The 25,013-nt window shown below is 36.4% G+C and overlaps 1 protein-coding gene across 1 annotated transcript in view; it reads left to right on the plus strand.

Moving 5' to 3' along the window:
* Positions 1-12,057, plus strand: part of ST8SIA6 (ST8 alpha-N-acetyl-neuraminide alpha-2,8-sialyltransferase 6) — a 43,432-nt gene extending 31,375 nt beyond the window's left edge. Inside the window, exons 3-5 of the mRNA XM_021670631.2 lie at positions 1,166-1,278; positions 7,367-7,459; positions 10,903-12,057. Coding sequence (XP_021526306.1) covers positions 1,166-1,278; positions 7,367-7,459; positions 10,903-11,371 — 675 coding nt within the window. The 3' untranslated portion in view covers positions 11,372-12,057. The remainder of the gene's footprint in view (positions 1-1,165; positions 1,279-7,366; positions 7,460-10,902) is intronic.
* The last annotated feature ends 12,956 nt before the right edge of the window (positions 12,058-25,013 follow it).

Raw genomic sequence — 25,013 nt, forward strand, 5'->3', positions numbered from 1 at the left:
TCTCTTTCTTGCTGAAAATGTCCTTGTTTATCAGGAAGGTGGAATATGGGATTTTCCCATTCTAATTTTTGCCTTAATTCTGCCATGTAAAATACATGATACTGCATTTTGTATTATTACATTATGTTGTATATGATGTCTGTTTCTCTCAAGAGAAATGAAACTTAGGTTCATATAATGATTTATTTTATTTTACATATATATACACACACTACACAAACACACATTTTTTTTTTAAATGGAGTCTCCCTCTGTCACTCAGGCTGTAGTGCAGTGGTGCGATCTTGGCTCACTGCAATCTCTGCCTCCCAGGTTCAAGTGATTCTCCTGCCTTAGCCTCCCCAGCAGCTGGAAATACAGGCACCTGCTACCAGGCCTAGCTAATTTTTGTATTTTTTTTTTTTTTGAGACGGAGTTTCGCTCTTGTTACCGAGGATGGAGTGCAATGGCGCGATCTCGGCTCACCGCAACCTGCGCCTCCTGGGTTCAGGCAATTCTCCTGCCTCAGGCTCCTGAGTAGCTGGTATTACAGGCACACACCACGATGCCGAGCTAATTTTTTGGTATTTTTAGTGGAGAAGGGGTTTTGCCATATTGGCCAGGCTGGTCTTTAACTCCTGAACTTGTGATCCGCCCACTTTGGCTCCCAAAGTGCTGGGATTACAGATGTGAGCCACTGTACTGGGCTGGTGTTTTATATTAAGTCATAATAAGTTGATTAGCAAACTGTGCTGCTGCTTTTCCTTGTTTTTTTATTTTTATTTTTTTTTGACGGAGTCTCCCACTCTCACCGAGGCTGGAGCGCAATGGCGTGATCTCGGCTCACTGCAACCTCTGCCTCTTGGGTTCAAGCGATTCTCCTGCCTCAGCCTCCCAAGTGGCTGGGATTACAGGTGCCTACCACCATGCCTGGCTAACTTTTCTATTTTTAGTAGAGACAGGGTTTCACTGTGTTGGCCAGGCTGGTCTCAAACTCCTGACCTCAGGTGATGCACTATTCTCTGCCTTCCAATGTGCTGAGATTATAGGCGTGAGCCACCACGCCTGGTCTGTTCTTCTTCTTCTCCTTAGCATGTATAAAAAGTTAAGTTACTAGAATTAAGCTGATGTCTATGATTCTAAAATTAATGGTATTTCATGGTAGTTTTCTACTTTCTCCTACCAGTCCCAGCCTTTTGTGGACTACCCTTATAATCAGTGTGCAGTGGTCGGAAATGGGGGAATTCTGAATAAGTCTCTCTGTGGAGCTGAAATAGATAAATCCGACTTCGTTTTTAGGTAAGACCTGTCAAATTGGTTTCTTTGAAACAAAAGGTCAGCTGGGTATTTCAGACTGGGCTGTTGCTATTAATGAGAGCATCGTTCACAATGCTTTAATCTGATAGCGCTGCCTAGTTGTGTTCTATGTAATAATGCGTGGGCTTGAGGAGGAGGCAGGGTTTGGGGAGAAGGAGGGAGAATGCACGTGTGAATTAGGGAAAGGTCTCTCTTGCTTGGGAGTATGGATGTGTTCAGTGGCCTCCTCATACTACTATGTATTTGGTTGGACACTACCACTTGCGTGTCTAGAGTGTGTGTGTGTGTGTGTGTGTGTGTCTGTCTGTCTGTGTGTCTGTCTCTAGGGCTGAGCAGCACGTCCTCCTTCCTGTGGTAGCATGTTACTCAGAACCTTGGATAAACCCCAGCCCTCCTAAAAACACAATACATGTATGTTCTAAGAAATTTTTCTTAATGATTGGTGACAGAGCGGTGATTTAAAAGAGCTCATTTTCCATTTACCACTAAGGGCAGCTGACGTTTGCTGAAGAGGGTCCTTGACTCTTACTTTGTAGCAGGAACTCCTAAGTTAATCAACCCTTTTCAAAACTTACAGGCTGAAAGTCAAGATCTCTCAGGTTAAACCCAATGTTACAATTGTAACTGGGCAAATTCTCATTAGAGACAAGGGGCCAATGACTGTGCCGATGGCATCTAATGACTTTTGATGTTGGCTTCAATCCAGTAAAGCCCTTGTTAAGCCATTTAACTCTAAAATTGGGCATTGGGGAGGCACTGCACCCTCTGAAATTAGAGGTCAGGAGATTTGGATTTGATTTCCAACCATCCGCCAGCCATTCAGCCACTCACTTTCAAGTGACAAGCCTTAGGCCAGTCACTTTCTGTATCTGTTTCTCGATTTTTGCACAGCGGTTTATGTGGGACTTAAGGCCCACTGGGAAATGATCCCTTTTTCAGCTCAGTGCCTGGTTTTTTGAATATACTTGTCAATCTGGACTTTAATACACCTATGATTTTGGATTAACTCTATTACCTCTGCTAGAAATTAACACAGAAAATTCACAGTTGATTGACAAGAATGACAGTCAGTTCTAAAGAGTTAAAATATAACCAAATCTTTTCTCACTGAAAGAATGCTCAGCTCAAGTGGACACAGATCCCTCATTCTAACTTCATCATCTATGCACTTAGAGGCAAGTTTTTCAAATTACACAGCTAAAACTGTCCCTGCTTTAAGTGCTGTAGCACTTAAATTTTTCTTTAAAAATTTACACAGAAATTCACACAGAAAATTCACAGTTGATTGACAAGAATGAGAATCAGTTCTAAAGAGTTAAAATATAACCAAATCCTTTTTTCCTGAAAGAATGCTCAACTCAAGTGGACACAGATCCCTCATTCTAACTTCATCATCGATGCACTGAGAGGGAAGTTTTTCAAATTACACAGATAAAACTGTCCCTGCTTTAAGTGCTCTTGCAGTGCTATAACACTTAAAGCAGAGACAGTTTTAGCTGTGGGTTTTGAAAACCTTGTGTGCTCCAAAAATGAAAAGCTACTTTTGTTACTTTTGGCCCCCAGGTGAAATGGGAGTCCTTTTCAGAGCATGGGTGACACATGAGTCCATTACAGTATTCTTCTCTACTACTGAGGGTGAAATTAGAGTGTGAAGCACTTTGGGAGGTGGCCAGGCACACAGCTAGGCTTGTTGCAGAGCAGAGCTGCTGTCCACGCATTGTGGCTCCAGTCATCATGAGCCATGTCTGAAAGAATTAATCACATTTCATAAGCAAGCGTGCTCTCTGTTTTACTGTGCTGTTGTCTTGAATGAGAGCTTCATTAACAATGCTTGAACCTGATGGCCCTGTCTCAATGTGTTCTATGTAATAATGCGTGGGCTTGGGAAGGAGGCAGGGATGGGGGAGAAGGAGGGGAATGGACGTGTCTATTGGGGAAATGTGTCTCTTCATTTGGAGCATCGATGGGTTCAAAGCCCTCCTCATACTACTAAGTATTTAGCTGGACACTACCAGTTGTGTGTCTAGACTTTGTGTGTGTGTGTGTGTGGGTCTGTGTTTGTGGGTCTGTGTGTCTGTCTCCGGGTCTGAGCAGCACCTCCTACGTCCAGTGTTCACATGTTACTCAGAACCTTGGATAGACCCCAGCCCACCTAAAAACACAATACATGTATGTTCTAAGAAATTTCTCTTGATGATTTGTGAGAGGATGTTGATTGAAACCAGCTCATTTCCTATTTAAAACTGAGGCCAGCTCACATTTGCTGAAGAGGGTTCTTGGCTCTTACTTTGTAGCAGGAACTCCTAAGTCAATCAATCCGAATCAAGAGTTTCTGGCTGAAAGTCAAGATCTCGCAGGTTAGACCCAATGTTACAATCGTAACTGGGCAAATTCCCATTAGAGACAAGGGGCCAAATACTGTGCCGATGGAATCTAATGTCTTTTAATGTTGACTTCAATCCAGTAAAGCCCTTCTTAAGCCATTTAACTGTAAAATTGGGCCTTCGGTAGGCAGTACACCCTCTGAAATTAGAGGACAGGAGATTTGGATTTGATAACCAGCCTTCTGCCAGTCAGTCAGCCACTCACTTTCAAGTGAAAAGCCTTAGGCGAGTCACTTTCTGTCTGTGTTTTTCGATTTTTCTACAGTGATTTATGTGGGCGTTAAGGCCCACTGGGAAACGATCCCTTTTTCAGCTAAGTGCCTGATTTGTTGAGTATACTTGTCCATCTGGACTTTAATACACCTATGATTTGGATTAATTCTATTACCTCTGCTAGAAATTAACACATAAAATTCACAGTTGATGGACAAGAATGAGAATCAGTGCCAAAGCATGAAAATATAACCGAATCCTTTATTACCAAACAAATGCTCAGTTCAAGTAGACACAGATCACTCATTCTGACTTCATCAGCTATGGCACTTAGAGACAACTTTTTGAAAACACACAGCTAAAACTGTCCCTCCACCTAACTGTCCCTGCACTTAAACCAGGGACAGTTTTAGCTGTGGGTTTTGAAAAACTTTTGTGCTCTACAAATGAAAAGCTACTTTTGTTGTTACTTTTGGCCCTCAGGAGAAGTGAGAGCTGACTTCATCAGCTATGGCATTTAGAGATAACTTTTTCAAAATCCACAGCTAAAAGTGTCCCTGCTTTAAGTGCTATATATATAATTATATATGTATATATTATTATATACAATTATCTGTTATAAATATATATAAATATATGATATATAGTATATATCATATACTATATAATGATATATAATTATATATCATATAAATTATATATAAATATATATAATTATATATGCATAATTATATATATTTATAATTATGTACTATATATATTATATAGTATATTATATAGTATATATTACATATTATATAATACAGTATTATATGTAATTATATATGTATAATATGTATGCATATTATATATTGCATAATATGTATAGTATATATACACTTGTTATGTATACATAATATACATAATGTCTATAATATGTTTATATATGTATGTATATATTATATGCATGTAATATATGTATACATATTACACATATATAATTACATATGTACATGTACTATTATATATTGTATTATTGCATATATACTATATAATACAATATATAATAGTATACATATGTATGTATACTATATGTGCTATAATATATAGCATATATACGTATACTTGTATATATACTATATAATATAGTATTATATGTTATAGTATTATAGGTAAATAATAGTATTTACATATAATACATGTATTTAAATATAAACTAATGCAGTATTATATGTAAATAATAGTGTATGTATATATCCTGTATAATACAGTGTTATATGTTATTGTATATGTATATGTATGTATAGTATATGTTTCCTAATATGTATACATAATATATAGTTTGCATATTGTGTATGACATATGTATATATAATATGCATACATATTATATGTATATAATTACATATATACATATATAATTATATATCAGTGTTATATGTTATTTACATTTAATATGTATACATATATTACATATTATATATAATAAAATTATATAACAGTATATTTGTGTAATATATATACATAATATATATTATACATATAAAACAACATATACTGTTATATAATTTAAATTTAATATGTATGTATGTATAATACATACCATGACCTATACTACTCTTTGTGTGTGTCTGTGTGTTTGTGTGTGTTTGTGTGTGTGTGTACTCTATATTCAGGGAAATACCTGCCATCAGCAAAAATAGAATCTAGAAACACAGGCATTTATTTTAGACTCATAAATTAACTATCTACTATGTTTTTTTAAGTTTTAAGCCAAAACTTATTGTATTTCGTGTATAAAATACCCTTCCCTATGGAGTCTCCTGTAATATTTTACTAGAAATCATGTTTGATTCTTCAAAAGAATATGAGACTGTTCTAGAAAGGGCATTTTTTTTATAGGAGGCCCACTAGCGAGGTCACTTTTGTGGCCTAGTACCTATGATTAATCTTTATCATTTAATATTTATTATTAATATTTGATTAATATTTATTTTGCCAAGGTACCATATTTATTTCATTTTGTGACATAGCTTTTATATCAATGAGGGAAGAAGTTCATGTTTAATTAATTCATTCTTCTTTTTTGAGAGGGAGTCTTCTCTGTCTTTCAGGCTGGAGTGCAATGGTGTGATCTCGGCTCACTGCAACCTCTGCCTCCCAGGTTCAAGTGATTCTCTTGTTTCAGCCTCCCAAGTAGCTGGGACTACAGACATGAGCCACCACACCCGGCTAATTTTTTGTGTTTTTAGTATAGACGGTTTTTCACTGTGTTAGCCAGGATGGTCTTGACCTCCTGACCTGGTGATCCACCCACCTCGGCCTCCCAAAGTGCTGGGATTACAGGCATGAGCCACCATGCCTGGCCTCATGTGTTTTATAGGACATGTAATGGCGTATTTCATCCTCAGTCGTGTTACAGATCACATCAGCTTTGAATAGCCTTTTTCAGGAAGCACTCCAGGATGCTCCCTTCTTATGTTTTTAGCCTTATTACTTGAACTTCAGTAAAGGAGATTTAGAAAGTCATAACCAATTTTTCCTTTTTTGTGACGAGAATATAATTACTCAAAATTAGAATTCTTATTTTGCTTTCAAATTTAAAAGCAAATTAATACTCAAAGGAAGATGAGAACATCAGTATGAAAAAACATCACTATAAGAACATTAGGATTTTATTTATTAACACCATAATTTGGTGGCAAAACTATCCACCTGGGAATCTGGAAGTTTTGATTTTTTTAATGTAGTCTTTGCTTCTGGCAGACTGTATAACTTTAGTAACAGGCATCAGTTTTTTAAGAACATGCAAATGGGTGATCATACCACTATGGGAACATAATTAATATAAATAATATAAATAACAATTTTAATAAAAGGATTGAGAACTCTTCTAAACTTAGACAAGGTGTAATTGTCATTTCTGGTTTTGATACTTATAAAAGTTATTTCCATATTGAAAGCATTTATCAAATTTTTATAGTTTAGCCAGGCATGGTGGCTCATGCCTGTAATCCCAGCACTTTGGGAGGCTGAAGCAGGCAGATCACTTGAGGTCAGGAGATTGAGACAAGCCTCGCCAACATGGTGATACCGTATCACTACTTAAAAATACAGAAATCAGCTGGGTGCATGCCTGTAGTCTCAGCTATTCAGGGGACTGAGGCAGGAGAATCACTTGAACCTGGGAGGTGGAGGTTGCAGTGAGCTGAGATAGTGCCACTGCACTCCAGCCTGGGCAACAGAGGAAGACTCCATCTCAAAAAAAAGTAAGTGTATATTTTATACAACATTGAAATGTCAACTAAGAGCCAAATAATTACTACATTAAATCATTTTGAATAGAAGCCAAATGGATTCTGAGGCTCTCTTAATAGCAATGATTTATCCAATATAAGGACAATTATTATATATACATGTATGTGTGTGTATGTGTGTATACAATCTTTTTTTAACAAGTTCTATTTTGAAAATAATTTTCTTTTAAAATTTCAGGTGTAACCTCCCCCCAACCACAGGAGATGTTAGTAAAGATGTTGGCAGTAAAACAAATCTTGTGACTATAAATCCCAGTATCATCTCTCTGAAGTAAGTACCAGCAAGTTACATAACTGGTCAAGAACATTTTTTCATTGTTCAACATGTTTCTCAGCTTAAGCACTAATCTCGTTGCTGAGGCTGACTTGCAATACACGTGGAATGACTTTTTGGAAAAATATATAAGAATTTATTTGCAAATGTTGCATTCTGTCAAGGTTGTTGTTCATAAGAGTTATGACTCAGTTGTATTTCCAATGTCATAAGCTAATCAAATGAGAACATATTTATTTCATCTCTTTTAACAATAATGAAGCCACTTTTTTTCCTTTTTTTGTGGGGAGGGGGGGCAGTTTTGCTCTTGTTGCCCAGGCTGGAGCGCAACAAGATTTTTAGTAGAGATGGTTTTTCACTGTGTTAGCCAGGATCTCGGCTCACCGCAACCTTTTCCTCCTGGGTTCAAGCAATTGTCCTGCCTCAGCCTCCCAAGTAGCTGGGATTACAGGCATGAGCCACCCTGCCCAGCTAATTTTGTATTTTTAGTAGAGACGGGGTTTCACCATGTTGGCCAGGCTGGTCTTGAACTTCTGATCTTAGATGATCTGCCCGCCTCTGCCTCCCAAAATGCTGGGATTACAGGCGTGAGCCACCACACCTGGCCTTTTTCATTTTCTTTTAGAGTGTTAGCATTACTTTCTATCTTGGTAGCACTTTCTTGATAAAACTTACTCTAATTAGAAACTTCAGAGAGTAAGCTCTAAGACAACCTGGCAGAATACAGTTATCATGTTGTAGAGTTTATTACCAAAAAATAATTACCATCTTTGATTTCTGCAACATAACTACCATAAAAGTGTTGGCTAATGAAAACTCTTATACATAGTTTTTACTCCACTGTTTCATCAAAAGTGACTGATAAACATCAGTAATAGAATATGTTCCTACTAATAGCATCTCTTGAAAGAAAATAAAATATCGAACCTGCCTTTCATAGCATATTTTCTAAACACTCACAATTAGGCTTACTAGGATACCAAGTTATTTAAATCATACATATAGATACTACAGTGCATGGAGAAAAATTTTTTAAATAATATATATATCTATATTTGCATTTAGATATTGTAAGTTTTCCCTCCCTCCTTCCCTCCCTCCCTTCCTTCAGTCCTTTCTCTTTCTTTGTTTCTCTCTCTTTCTTTCTTCTTTCTTTCTTTCTGTTTCTCTCTTTCTTTGTCTTACTTTGTCACTGAGTTTAGAGTGCAGCAGTGCAATCACAGGCCACTGTAGCCTCAAACTCCTGGGCTCACTCACGGTTTCCTCTCACCTCAGACTCCCAAGTAGCTGGGACTACAGGCATGCACCACTGTGCCCAGCTAATTCTTTTCATTTTTAATAGAGATGGGGGAGCAGGGTCTTGCTGTGTTACCCAGACTGGTCTTGAACTCCTGGCCTCAAGTGATCTTCCTGCCTTAGCCTCCCAAAGTGCTGACAGGCATGAGCCTTTGTGCCTGGCCTATTTTAAGTTTTCTAAAGGAAACATATAATGAAATATGTGCAGAAACTGGACCCTTTCCTGACACTTTATACTAAAATTAACTCCAGATGGATTAAAGACTTAAACATAAGAGCTAATACCATAAAAACCCTAGAAGAAAACCTAGGCAGTACCATTCAGGACATAGGCATCAGCAAGGACTTCATGAGTAAAACACCAAATGCACTGGCAACAAAAGCCAAAATAGACAAATGGGACCTAATTAAACTCCAGTGCTTCTGTACAGCAAAAGAAACAATCATTAGAGTGAACTGGCAACCAACAGAATGGGAAAAAATCTTTGCAATCTACCCAATGGACAAAGGGCTAATATCCAGAATCTACAAAGAACTAAAACAGATTTACAAGAAACAAATAAACAAACCCATTCAAAAGTGGGTGAAGGATATGAACAGACACTTGTCAACAGAAGACATATATGAGGCCAACAAACATATGAAAAAATGCTACTCATCACTGGTCATTAGAGAAATGCAAATCAAAACCACATTGAGATACCATCTCATGCCAGTTAGAATGGCGATCATTAAAAAATCTGGAGACAGCAGCTGCTGGAGAGGATGTGGAGAAATAGGAACACTTTTACACTGTTGGTGGGAGTGTAGATTAGTTCACCCATTGTGGAAGATAGTGTGGTGATTCTTCAAGAATCTAGAAATAGAAATTCCATTTGACCCCACAATCCCATTACTGTATATGTACCCAAAGGATTATAAATCATTCTGTTATAAAAACACATGCACACATATGTTCATTGCAGCACTGTTTACAATAGCAAAGACCTGGAACCAACCCAAAAGCCCATCGATGATAGACTGGACAAGGAAAATGTGGAATATATACACCATGGAATACTATGCAGCCATAAAAAACTTTGAGTTTATGTCCTTTGTAGGGACATGGATGAACCTGGAAACCATCATTCTCAGCAAACTGACACAAGAACAGAAAATCAAACACTGCATGTTCTCACTCATAGGCGGGTGTCGAACAATGAGAACACATGGGCACAGGGAGGGGGACATCACACACTGGGGCCTATTGGGGGGGTTAGGGGAGGGACAGCGGAGGGTGGGGGAGATAACATGGGGAGACATACCAGATATAGGTGACGGAGGGATGGAGGCAGCAAACCGCCTTGCCAAGTATGTCCCTATGCAACAATCCTGCATGATCTGCACATTTCCCAGAACCTAAAGTACAATTAAAAAGTGCACAAATCATAAGTGTGCAGCTAAATGAATTTTAAAAATGTATTGATATGCATGCTATGCTTGAAAAAATATTTTTTATTTTTATTTTTTTAAGATGGAGTCTCACTCTATCACCCTGGCTGGAGTGCAGTGGCACAATCTTAGCTCACTGCAACCTCCACCTCCTGGATTCAAGCAATTCTCATACCTTAGCCTCTGGAGTAGCTGGGATTACAGGCATATGCCACAACACCCAGCTGATTTTTGTATTTTTAGTAGAGACAGGATTTCACCATGTTGGCCAAGCTGGTCTTAATCTCCTGACCTTGTGATCCACCCACCTCGATTTCCCAAAGTGCTAGGATTACAGGCATGAGCCACTGTACCTGGCCTGAAGAAATATTTTATTGTTATACATTTGGAAGGTGTTTCAATAACAAAAAACAACTTTAGGACAAATTACTGAAAGAAACAGAAAATAATACAAGAAATGTCTGTTCAGCGTGAGTGCAGCCCAGTAAGAAAGCAGAAATTGAAAGGATTCCAAGAAAGATAGTAGAAGATACACCATTGATACTGACATAATGCTTACTTGAATGAATTTTATCTGAGTCCACACTCTGTTTTATATACAGTATATAAATGGTTCAGTTTTTTGACCAATGGTAAATTCAGCTTCATGTTATCAAAACTGCTACTTTGATTATTATTCTTGGGAATACTATAATTTGTTTTTAATTTGACAGATATGGGAACTTAAAGGAAAAGAAAGCCTTATTTCTGGAGGACATCGCAACCTATGGAGATGCATTTCTTCTTCTGCCAGCGTTTTCCTTCAGGGCCAACACGGGTACCTCTTTTAAAGTGTACTACACACTCGAAGAGTCTAAAGCAAGACAAAAGGTTCTTTTTTTCCATCCCAAGTACCTGAAACATCTGGCCCTTTTCTGGAGAACTAAAGGTGTGACCGCGTACCGCCTGTCCACCGGCTTGATGATCACAAGTGTTGCAGTGGAACTGTGTGAAAACGTGAAGCTGTATGGATTCTGGCCCTTCTCTAAAACTGTAGAAGACACACCTGTCAGCCATCACTATTATGACAACATGCTACCTAAACGTGGTTTCCATCAGATGCCCAAAGAGTACAGCCAGATCCTCCAACTTCATGTGAAAGGAATCCTCAAGCTGCAATTTAGCAAATGTGAAGTTGCCTAAACAAAGTATCTTAAAATGGGAATAATTTTAATATAATGCAGTAGGTGAGTAACAATGTCTCCAAGCACCAAAGGAGGTGGCTAATTCTAAGATGAGACCCAAAATTTGGTTTGACCAAAGCTGCCCCACTCATTTTGCTACCATGTCAAGTCATTCAATCCTTCTAATCTTCATTTTTTCTCTTTGTAAAATGGTCACCATGATACCTGACTCATACAAATAAAATGTGATAGTTTATGAAAATTGTTGGCGTGGCCTTTCGTGTTAGGTAGGGACTCAAAGAATATTTCTTTGTTACTATTTATACCAGCCACCTCCACCTTCACGAGGCTGATAGTAAAAGCATGCTGTCTTGGAGATCTTTTCTAAAGAGAGTAGTTGCATTACCAGTATCCATTGGGTTTCTTCCTGTGGCAGGTCTCTATCAATAATATCTTTCCCATTGTTTTGTCTTAAAGAGTGCATACAAGAAAATTATGTACTTAAGAAATTCTTGATCATTCAGGAATGAAATTCTTGAGTATGGCAGTAGTCCTGCTTCTGATTAAATTCACTTTTAATAGTAGCTGTGAAGATACGTTGGTTGTATTTAAGCCATTTATTTTCCACCTATATCTACATCTTTTCATCACTTCATGATTTTATTCTAACTTCCTGCCTCATTCTTAGACCTTTTTCTCTCTCACTTACAGGATGTACTTTAAGGACATGAACAGTTACAATACCCAGTCTTTCTTACCTGTTGTCTTGTCTGTGGGGTCACCCATTCAATTTTGTTTTAAAATTATTGAATAGCTGCTTCATACCAGGCCCTGCACCAGGCTCTGTGAGAGAGCAAGAAGGATTATTGCCTCTTGTAGGAGAAAATAGATGTGCATATCATTAATTATGATAGGGTATGGTAAGTATTATAATGACAAAAGCTATGAATAAAGTGCTACAAGGAACAGAAGCAGGGATAATTAAATCTATTTCAGTGGAATCTATTTCAGTGTTCAGTAGTCTCCCCTGATCTGCAGATATGGGAAGACCCCCCTGTGGATGTCTCAAACCATTGATGAAATATATAGTTGATGAGTAAAAGTAACAAAATGCACTGAAATAATTAAATATACAATGTGGAGACTTTATATGTTATTTTAATAAAAATTATAGTTAGGATATCTAGAGCTTAAGATTTTTTTTTCCCATGTAATATCCTATCTTAACTTAAAAATTTTTCTGTAGAATATCAAAACAGATTCTCTAGTATCACTTATATGGATTTCAGAAACATTCCAGATGGTGTGAGACCAAAGAGCATAATGATACCCATGTTTCACTAACACTTTAGGAGAAAAAAAATGTTGTGGGTTTTTTTTGTGTGTAGAGTAAATTGTAGACCTTTCCACATGAACACATCAGAAGTTTCTGGTTCAACATCTGTGAAAAACTTACAGTAATTCACCATTGCAAAGCGACAAGAACTGTGACTCATGTTTTATAATTTACATAGCTGACATGGTGTATTGTCTATATCCAAATTCTATCATATGTAGATATATGTGACACATAAAACATGTGCATTCATAGTCATTGTGACAAGTAACATGCACATTCTTTATATCTTTTTCTCAAGTAGATGTATTGAGATTTCACAACACATTGGGTTTGTTGGCCATTATTTGAAGTGCTCCTACACTCTCTAGAATAGTCACTGTGTTGCAGAGAACTAAAGGGAGGGAGACACAGTGCCTCATTCAATCCTAACATTTTCTTCCTGGTACAGCATAACCTTCCGTATATCCTGCTGTGAGGTGGCAATAATGTTCTTTTGTTCCAAAACAGAACATTACTTAGAACTTTCTAAAATACTATAGAACATGAATGTTGACAATACAGCATAGCAGCTATGTAAACTAAAACATAAGTCACAGTTGTTTTTGTCCTGTAATGGTGAATTATTGCAAAAGCAAAACAAAAACTATAAACTCCATCTTGTAGATTTGTAGATTCACCACAACCAGTTCTGACTGTGACACTCCCAAGAAATCTGTGTGTAATCAACATTGCTTAAATGTTGTTAGATAGATCTAGATGTGGTCTTCTGCTCGTAAAGCACAAGTACATCCAAGGGCATTGAGAATGGAAAGTCTGAGTTCTGGTACTAGACAAGAGTAGCACTTTAGGCCAGACGCAGTGGTTCACACCTGTAATTCCAGCACTTTGGAAGGTCAAGGTGGGTCACATCAGGCTAGTAGTTTGAGACCAGCCTGTGCAACATAGTGAGAAACCCTCTCTACAAAAAAAAAAAAAAAAAAAAAATTAGCTGAGCACAGTGGCATGCACCTGTGGTCCCAGCTACTCGGGACACTATGGAGGGAGGATCACTGGAGCCCAGGAGGTAGAGGCTGCAGTGAGCTGTGATCGTACCACTGCATTCCAGCCTGTGTGACAGAGTGAGACCATGTCTGAGAAAAAAAAAAAAAAAGAATACCCCTTTAGTTAGGATTCTAGCTCATAATGCTATATACTACCAGTTTCTAAGAAAAATACTAGCTTGCTTGATTCTATTTTCCACTTGTTCAGCCTCATTGGGCAATGAAACAGTAACAAGATTCCAATATAATTTTCAGTCAAATCCAAAAGCAAGGCAGAAATATTCATTTAAGTGTATAGTCCATAGTGCTCTGTAACCCCTGCAAAGGGATCCATGTTCAATTGCATAGTGTTCATTTTTGCACAGTGTAATAGTTCTTGAAGTCTCTGGTGCTTTTTCCTTTGAACAAAAGGCGATGACAAATAGATCATGACTTTCACTAAAGGAGATTTCCCTCTTCATGTAAATCCTAACCCAGTAACTGTGTGGGATCTCAGCCAGGTAATCAGTCAAAAACTCTCTTTTGAGGACTCTGTAGAATACAGAATCAAGCAGCAAATCAGACCTGTTTTTGCCTAGATTTTTCCTTGCTTACAAAAAATTTACCAGTTAAATATTATGTAATTTCAAGAACCCTAAATCAATTCATGAATTAAGAAGCTTTGGGAAAATTGGAAAATTTTGTGGAAAACAGGTTGACTAACATCCTAAATAGTTACTGCAGAAGTATAGTTATGATGTGATATATAATACATTGTGAACTTTAAAACATTGATATAATGACATAGAAACACGTTATTACGGCATTAAAAATTGAAGGCATTGTAGGAATTCGTCTGATATATCTGATGCACTTGATCTAATAAGACTGTTTCTTTCTTTATACTTGATCAAAAAAATTCATTTGAGGCTGCTAGGAGTGTTTAAAGTTTCCTGTTTACATGTGGCTTCAGAAGTGAGCAGTGTCACCAGCAACCCTCTTGAGAGTGGAAAGGCAGGGGTATTTCTCATGCTCTTTTTTATTTTGGGTCATCACTCTTCCAGAAGCAGTCTTCTTTTTATTAAAAAAAAAAAAATGTAGGCGATAAATGATACAGATGAACCACGTATGTAATGGAGACAGGGCAAAGTCTTTATCAGATAGTATTGAAACATTGGCTCATTGAGTTGAGAAAAATAAATACCTGCATTGCATATAAAAAGTTGGACTCCAGAGGGATTAAAAAGATGGTTTAAAAAGTAAAATTTTAAAGCTGATAGAAGGAAATATAGGAGAATTATGTTTGAGATATAGGTGAGGAACTGTACTTCTTCTGAATGCCCAATAATAATTTTTTAAAGAATTGAGCTAAGAAAGCATGGCTAGGACTATATTAAAATGAAAGATTTCTAGTCAGTGAATGACACTTTAAAGTTAATAGGCTAGGGAAAGACTGAAATAGCTGTTAGCAATGCATAAAATTAATGACATTAATAGAGAGACATTCCAAGGAATTATAAATCAACAAGTAAAAGACAGGAAACTCGATATAAAAATGAACAAAAGATAAGAATGTGATTTACAAAGGGGAAAGCTGAGTAGCTAATAAGAATAGAAAGTGATGCTCAAATTTCCCAGTAATCTGAGAAATGCAAATGAAAGTGAGATACTAGATCCATTGCATTGGTAAAAATTAGTAAGGTCATTAACTTCAGGTGCTCGTGGAAGTATAAGCTGCTTGAGCCATTTTAGAAAGCAACCTAGGAGTACTGAGTTAGTAAAATTCATCATATGTTGTCCTATAGTCCAGTAATTGCACTTTTGGATATATAGCCAAGAGAACGTGTTCCGATCCACACACAAAAAAACAAGTCCTAAGATATTTATTCCATTATTGTTTGCAGTAGTAGACAATTGGCACACAGATGTCTGTCTCTTAGGAAGTCAGTGAACTAACTTTGCTAGATACTTAATGTGGAATACGATACAGCAGTTAGAAGCAAAGTACTGGACATTTATACAGAAATAAGGGTAGATCCTTAAAATTTATCATGATGGGCAAACAAAAGAGTTTTAGCACAATGCCATTTAATTACTTAAAAGCATATGCACGCATACATAACAAACATATTCAAGGCCACGTGTCAAATACAAAAAGGGTACCCATTAAGGAGAGGGTAATGGGAGTGGGTTTAGGGATAAAGAAGAAAAATATACATGTTATCATATTTAATACAGCAAGCCTTTGACATATACTTAACCTCACATGATATTCTTACTGCTACATAAATACATATAGAAGCTGAGACTCAAAATGGTAAGTAACTTATATAAGGTTGCATTATATATAAGAGCAGAGCTAGTATTCAACTCATATGTCTGACTCTAAAGCCAATATTATTTCCATTATGCAATTACAAAATGAAAAGAAAAATCAATGTTATCCCATGTCATTGACATGTAATAAACGGCACATATTTATGTACATGCATACACCCATGAAACCATCTCCCCAGTTAAGACAATGTATATATTCATTACCCCAAAATGTTTTCTTGTGCTGCTTTGTAATCCCCGCTCTTCCTTCTCCCTGTCCATCTCACCCTGGTCCCCTGGAAATTCCTAATCTGTTTTTCTATAGACTAATTTACATTTTTACACTATAGACTGTTTACAATTTTTAGAATTTTATAAAAAATGGAATCATACTGTCTGTATTCATTTCTTGTTTTGCACTTCTGCTCAACATACTAATAATAGAATTCATTCATGTTGATCGTGTATCAGTAGTTTATTCCTTTACTGTGTAGAATTATGTTATATCGATGCACCACAATTGGCTTATCTGCTCACTTGTTGAGCATTTTAATATCTCCTGGTTTTGGCTGATACAAATAAAACTATCATGAACATTTATGTGCAAGTCTTCTTGTGAACATATATTTTTATTTCCTTGGAACAAATATCTAGGATTGGAATGACTAGGTCACATGGTCCATGTATGTCTAACACTTTTAGAAAACTACCATGCTGTTTTACAAAGTGGTTGTAATATTTCATGTTTCTATCAGTAACTTATGCCAGTGGCTGTTGCCTGACATCTCTGACAGAATTTGGTTTGGCAGTCTTTAATTTTAGACAGTCTATTGGGTACACAGTTGTATCTCTGTATCTCATTGTGATTTTGACTTTCATTTCCCTTATGATTTTTTTAATGTGTTTATTTGACTTCCATATATCTTCTTTTTTTTTTTTTTTTTTGAGACAGAATTCCACTCTGTTGCCAGGCTGGAGTGTGTTGGTACAATCTCAGCTCACTGCAACCTCTGCCTCCCAAGTTCGAACGATTTTCCTGACTCCTGAGTAGCTAGGACTACAGGTATGCACTACCACACCAGGCTAATTTTTGTTTTTTTAGTAGAGATGGGGTTTCGCCATATTGGCCAGGATGGTCTCGAGCTCTTCACCTCATGACCAACCTGCCTTGGCCTCCCAAAGTGCTGGGATTACAGGCATGAGCCACCGCACCCAACCCATGTATCTTCTTCGATGAAGTGTCTGCTCAAATATTTTGGCCATTTTGAATTGAGTTCTCTTCTTATAAATGACTTCTAAAGGATCTTTATAGATTCCAGATACAAGTCTTTTACCAGATACGTATTTTGCAACTACTTTCTCAGCCTTTTCATTTTCTTAACAGTGTCTTTTGAGTAGCAGAAGTTTTTAATTTTAACTAAAATTTAGTTTATTAATTTAAAAATTTTATAGTTTGTGTTTTTAGTGTCAAGTTTAAGAAATCTTTGCCAAAGCCAAGGTCACAGATTTTCTCCTCTGTATTCTTTTAGAAGATTTATTGTTTGTCTGTTATATTCAAGTCTAACAACCATTTTGAGTTAATTATTTTCTGTATGTGTTTAGGGTGTAAGGTAAAGATTAAATCATATTTTTGCATGTATCTGATCAGTTTTTCCAGTAGAGTTTGTTGAAGAGATTTTTTTTGTTGTACTGCTTGGCACCTATGTTGAAAATCAGTTTATTTATATTTGGGTTTATTTGTAGACTCTATTCTGTTTCATTGATTTGTCTGTTTTTATGACAACATCATACCATTTTTATTACTGTAGTTTTATTAGTCTTGAGATAAAACACCAATCTCATCCTTTTTCAAAGCTGGTTTTCTTTTTGTTTATGCTTTGGTTTTTGCTGTTCTGGAAGAATTTGCATAAGTTCAGCATTTTCTTCTTTACGTTTGGTAAAATTCACCAGTGAAACCATCTGGCCTACAATTTTCCTTGAGAGAAGATTTTTAATATTGAACAATTTCTTTAATAGATGCCAGACCATTCAGATGGTCTATTTCTTCTTTGGTAGTTTGTGTTCTTCAGGAAATTTATCTTCTTCATCAGAGTTGTAGAATTTATCATAATAAAGTTGTTCATAAGATTCCCTTATCCTTTAATATTGCAGAGTCTACAGTTACCCCCTATCTACTTTCTCACATTGGTAATTTGTGTCTTCTCACTTTTTCCCCTGGTCTGTCCAGCTTGAGGTTTATCAATTTTAGTGACCGTCTCAACAACCTGCTGTTTGGTCTCTGATTTCTTCTCTGGTTCTTATTATTTCTCTTCTTTCAGTTGTATTTGCTTTTCCTTTTATACTTTCTTAATGTCATTGATTTGAATTACCTGTTTTTAAACATGGGAATTTAGTGCTATATTTTCCTCTAAAAACTGTTAGATCTTTCTCACAAATTTGTGTATTTCATGTTTTCATTTTCATTCCTTTCTAACTATGATCTAATTGCCTTTTGAAATCTTCTTTGGACCAAGGGTTATTTAGAAGTGTATTATTTAGTTTCCAAATATTTCTGATTTTTTTCACATGTGTTACTGCAGATCATTTTAAGTTAATTTCACTGTAGTCAGTGAATACACTTAGTATGATTTAAAACCATTTGAATGTATTGAGACTTTGTTACAGCCCAGAATATAGCCTTTCTTGGTAAATATCTTGTGTGGATTTCAAAAGAATGTGTCCACCTAACAGTTGTAGTTAGGTATAGTGTTCTACTAATGTCAATTAGATCAGATTGATTGATGCTCTTAGTCAAGTCTTTTATCTTTCCAAATTTTCTGTCTCAAAAATATTTTTTTGTTTTTTTTTTCTATTAAGTGCTAAGTATATATTTGGCACCTATATGAGAACTTGGCCTAGATTATCTTATCTTATTTAAACGTAAGTCCGGGTAGAGTTTTGCTATCTACATTTTATAAATCTGAAAATTGAGGTTAAGAAAGGCTAAGAAACTTTCCCCAGGTTATATAGTTAAAAACATTAGGGGCAAGTTTGAAATTCAGGTTTTATACCCAAAGCCCATGTGCTTAATCAATATTTTATCCTTTCTTTTAGTTTCATTGTTGTTGATGTTTGAAAAAAACAGCATCTAAAATTTAAAAATTTCAGAGTTGTATCATCATAATATTGGGTGGTTGTTTTTTCTAATTGTCTAATTCTTTGTGATAGATTCCAAATTTCAATCTTTCTCAGTTAAGGAATTATCACTCAAGCTTATACTATAAATGTTAATATATTCTACTGGATTTATTTTAAAGTTTAATTAATTTTGCAATTATCCAATGTGTTGTACTATGATAAATTAGTTTATTTTCTGGGCCTCTGACATCTAGTAAAATACCACTGTATTATTACTGCATTATTATTCTATTCTTTGTCTTTTGAGGATCTCAGAAAGATTGGAAACCCTTACCTCAGTGATTATGGTGTCTTCCCTGGATGCTAATACCACCAACTCATCTGATGTGAAAATACAAGCAATTAAAAATCCAGGCTGTTAAAAATTTGCTTAATTTTTCCCTGTGTTAGTAGCAGGTATTCAGTGTGTAGACAACAAACACCCCACTTCTGGTTCTTTATTAAAAACTTGCTCTGTGCCAAGCACTGTGCCTAATACTTTATGTGTATTATCATGAATTCCTGCAAGAATGCAATACAGCTATCCAACTGATTTCACAGATGAAAAATGGCTCAGAACGATTAGGGTGCTTTCAGCCACAAATATCAAAAAGCCCCATCAAATTCTTTTACACTGTTTGGAATTCTTGGCTCACAGATCTGGAAGTCTAGAGACAGGGAAGCTTAACTGTTGCCTTCACCCTTTGGTTCTGGTTTCATTTCCCTGTGGTGTTTACCTCTGTGTGACTACTTCATGCTGAGACCAGCTGTTGAACAAATGTCATACATGCAGGTCTCATATCTGTATATCTGTACATCTGCAGTGTAGAGGAGAGGGTCACTTCTGGACTATCCCAGGAGAAAGAACTTTCCTTAAATCACCTGTAAACCTTTGCTTGTGTCTCATTGGTTCAAATCATTCATATGCCTATTCTTAAACTAGTCATTGGCAAAGGGATTTGGGGTGTCACCTTTACTTTTAGTTTCATCCCTATGGGTTCTAGTGGGGACACGTGTACCTGAGCAAATTTAGGGTTCGATTGGGAAGGAGGAAGGGAAGAATAAGTGATGCTGGTTAAGCACCTAACCATATTTAGTATAAGTAGCTTCCCCTATCTCCTAAGTGACTGAACTAGAGTTTGAACTCAGACAGTTTGGACTCCACATTTCATGGTCTTCTCTCAAGTCCTGAAGTTTCTTAGAATGCTGTCCTGCTGATCACTGAGCAAATACACTGTAGATGACATTAAAATTTTCCCCATAAAATTACTTACTAGACATGACATATATTCACTCTAGAAACAATGCTTATATAAATGATACCTTTTAAAAATTCATTTTACATACCGATTAAATTAAATCAATATTTTATTAATACCATAGCATGTAAATAATATACAATATTATATAAATATCAATATTGCATTAATATCATAGTGTATTACCACTGTATGTTAACACTAGATGATATTATATCAATATCATAGATATTGTGTTAATATCATTGTATGTTAACACAAGATGATATGAGATAGGTGTCATTGATATATTTTATTAATATTATGCATGTTAACACCAGATGATATGAGATAGATAAATATCGATATGTTTTACTAACATCACAATATGTTAATGCTAAATGATATCAGAGAGATAAATATCATTGATATATTTTATTAACATCACAGTGTGTTATTACAGGGTGCACACAGGTACACAGGGTGTATACCCACTGTGATAATATGCAGTAATGTTGAAGATGTTATTAATAATATCACAGTAAGTATACACACTAGGTGTACACCTACTATGATATTAGCAGTAATATGTAAGATGTTATGATTAATATCACAGGGTGTATACCCATGTGATATTAGCAGTAATACTGAAGATACAAGTAACATTACAGGAATGTACACTCACTGTGATATTAGCAGTAACATCAATGATATTATGATTAATATGATAGGGTCTATGATATTATGAATAATATCACAGAGAGCATGCATCCTTGGTGGTATTAGCAGAAATATCAAAGATATTATGAATAAATTCACAGAGTGTACACTCACTGTGATATTGGCAGCAATATTGAAAATAGGAATAATATCAAAGAGGGTATACACACAGGACGTACAATCACTGTGATATTAGCAGCATTATCAAAGATGTTTTGAGTAATATCACAGAGAGTGTGCACACAGGGTATACACCCAGTGTGATATTAGCAGCAATATCTAAGTGACATTACAAATAATATCACGGTGTACACACGCTGTGATATTTGCATTAACATTGAAGAGAGAAATTATGAATAGTATCTCAGACTTTGTAGTAGACTTTCTGGACCTACTGATCTTTGGGTAAATATAGTGATATTTTAACAAGTTTGTCTAAAGAGCTCAATGCTGATGGCTTCCTAAAATAGTTGCCCTTTCATTCAGTATTCACCCAAGTTGCTCTTCTAAGAATCCTGCAATTTCTTGCACATAGTAGTTCTATTTACAGGACAATGGTTGGCTTCCTAGTAATAAACATCTCTGAAAATAATGCACCTTTTCATTTTGCATCAATAAGTCGACAGCTTATAAAAGTTTATTCTTAATAGAGTAATCATATATCCTAGTTTGCCCAGACAGTCCTAGTTCATCCTTTTCATTCTCAAAGTTGTCTAGTTTGAATGGCAAAGTATGTAGTCACCAAGGTTCATAAATTCTAATTTATGAAATTAGAATTTCATAAATGAAATTTAGTAGGAATGTACCATATCATTACTGAAAAGTCTAAAGTTCAGGTTTTAAAACTCTTAACCAGAGATGTCATATTTCTAACTCTCTGAGATTCAAGAGGACATTGATACCTGGTCACATGTGTATGTAAACGTCTTCAGGGGAATTGCCTGGATTTTGAATGCTTTTTGTCTCTACCTTGAATACATTTTGTTTTCTGAATGGGCAACTCTCTAGAAATGAGGCATAATTAAAAAGCTATGGGGTCAGTTCCAGTACTCCCCTGTAATAAAGATGGTATCAGTATATTTTCTTATCATAGTGAATATCATATAAGGACTCAACTACTTGTAACTGACCAAAACCAAAATACATAATCTGTCATTAAAAATAACTTTGAAGATTTGTATAAACTATCATCAACTTTTCTTGAGTTATCATTTCATTGAATTCTTTGTGGTTGTCACTAGTGTTTTATCCTCAATTTATAGGTAAGAAATTTAAAGATTCAAAACTTGAGCTAGATTTACAGCTGGTAAGTGGAAACTAGAAAAAATACATGTTTACAAACTTCTTATTCTGAAATATTTCAAATTTCCTAGTAATAACATTTTCAAGAATAGTATAATAAATTCCTCATATGCCCCTTTACATGAAACTACCAATTTATTTAGGGTTAAATGAATGAGGTTATGATCTTTCACCTAAATCCCTAAATCTCCAGGTATTTTCTTTTCTTTCTTGAGACAAGAGTCTTGCTCTGTTGCCTGGGCTGGAGTGCAGTGGGTCAATCTCGGCTTTTTGCAGCTTCCACCTCTTGAGCTCAAGTGATACTCTCACCTCAGCCTCCCAAGTAGCTGGGACTACAGGCACGTGCCACCATGCCTGGCTAATTTCTTTTGTATCTTTTGGTAGAGACAAGGTCTCACTATGTTGCAAAGGCTGGTCTTGAAATCCTGGGCTTAAACAATCCTCCCACCGTGGCCTCCCAAAGGGATGGAATTATAGGTGTGAGCCATTGCACCTGGCTTCACCAAGTATTTTCTGAGAACAATATCATTCGCTTATATAACTACAATATAATTATAAGTGAATTGCAGAAAACAAACTTCCTTCTTTACCAACATCCTTGATTGCCTCCTCCATCTGGGTGAAGAACAAGAGTATTATTTATGTCTACAACCCTTGAGTCAGTTATTTATTTGGTTCATGAGAAAAATTTTGCCAGCATTTTTGCTATTCTTTGGTATATTTGTAGGCAACCGGTGAGTAGTATTTTAGTTGTCAGGAAAAGCAGTCTGAAAACACTTCACAAAATTCTTATTATTATAACTCATTTTTAGCTAGCTTTTAAGCAGCCTACATGGCCTCTGGATGCAAATTAGAAAATTGAGCAAGAGAGGAGAGTCAGCAGATTTTCTCTTCCACAGTATCATTCAGTACATTTACTGTGGTGAATAAAACAAAACAGAACCCTTTGGTCTTCAGAAGTCTTTGGTTTCTTCTGTATGCCTTAAGAAAATGTTAGGGCCATTCATTTTTGTCACAGCCTTTCTGAGGATTATTACAAAACACTGGAAGGTTTTAGGGTTTCCCTGTCTTCTCTCCACTTCCAGCAAAAGGGTGAACACTGTTTTTTAACACATTTTCAACCAGAGGACTCTGTAGGTTTCCTACGATATGTATTCCAAGGATGTTTTTCTTTCTTCTGCATAAGAAAATTTGGAATCAATGAATTCTGGTGTTAAGGACTTTTCTACGTTTCTTGGTCAAGCCATGAACCTGGAAGCATTTTGTGAGCTCTCAACCTTGGCACTGTTGCAAGGCAAGTGATACAGTTTGGCTGTGTCTGTACCCAAATCTCATCTTGAAATGTACCTCCCATAATTCCCTTGTGTTGTGGGAGGATCTGGGAGGTGATCACTGAATCATGGGGACAGTTTCCCCCATACTGTTCTCATGGTAGTGACTAAGTCTTATGAGATTTGATAGTTTTATAAGAGGTTTCCTCTTTCACTTGGTTCTCATTCTTTCTTGCCTCCCACCATGTAAGATGTGACTTTTGCCTTCTCCCATGATTGTGAGGCCTCCCTAGCCCCATGTAACTGTGAGTCCATTAAACCTCCTTTTCTTTATAAATTACCCACTCTCAGGTATGTCTTTATCAGCAGTATGAAAACAGACTAATACTGTCAGACACAAAAACAAACCAGCCACCTTACATCATCCCATCACAGGTGAGAAGTTTGACTTTTCATTCTAGCTCCTTATCGATACATACATAAGTGTATGTATAATATTAAGCACTTGGACGTATGACCCATCAACATCTGACACAAAGGGGATGGCAAAGCACCTTTGTTTAATAAAGAGCAGTATGAAATGGCACTTCTGACACTAAACATAACATCCGTCTTTCCCTAGACACTTCATGGAAGCCAGATTCCTGACAAGACAATGATCTCATTCCCATTTTATTTTTCATAGACCTACAGTCTCAAAGCTTAAAACTGGCATAGTTTTTAAGTTTCCAATATTTCAGCTATATGTCAGATTCACTGAGTTGATAAATTCAACTCCCTTGCCATGCTGAGAGCTCTGCCTGCTTGGCCACCAGCCAGGTCTGAGAAGACAGCTCAGAGATGCCTGCCCTAAGACGTTTGCTGTCCTCATCTCTAAAGCTCTTTCCTTCATTTCCCCAAATAAACAAACCAGTGGAGACTACTTTGTCCAAGACAAGTGGGGTAGGGAGGACATTTTTCTTTTTTTTTTTTTAATTTTTCTTACCACCACTTGTCAGCAGGAAAGGAGGACATTTTAAAGGCAGGATGGGGCTGGACATAGTGATTCACACCTGAAATCTCAGCACATTGGGAGGCCAAGATGGGAGGATCGCTTGAGCCCAGGAGTTTGAGACCAGCCTGGACAATGTAGTGAGACCTCATCTCTACAAAACATTTTAAAAACTAGCCAAGTGTGGTGGCACATACATGTAGCCTCAGCTACTTGAGATGCCTAAGTGGGGGCGTCTCTTGAGCCCAGAAGTTTGAGGGTGCAGGGAAATACAACTATAGATCCTATGCAAAAGGGGAAGACCCCCAA

Source organism: Aotus nancymaae, unplaced genomic scaffold, assembly GCF_030222135.1.
Source record: "Aotus nancymaae isolate 86718 unplaced genomic scaffold, 86718_ANA_hifiasm-v0.15.2.pri h1tg000077l, whole genome shotgun sequence".
Taxonomy (NCBI): Eukaryota; Metazoa; Chordata; class Mammalia; order Primates; family Aotidae; genus Aotus; species Aotus nancymaae.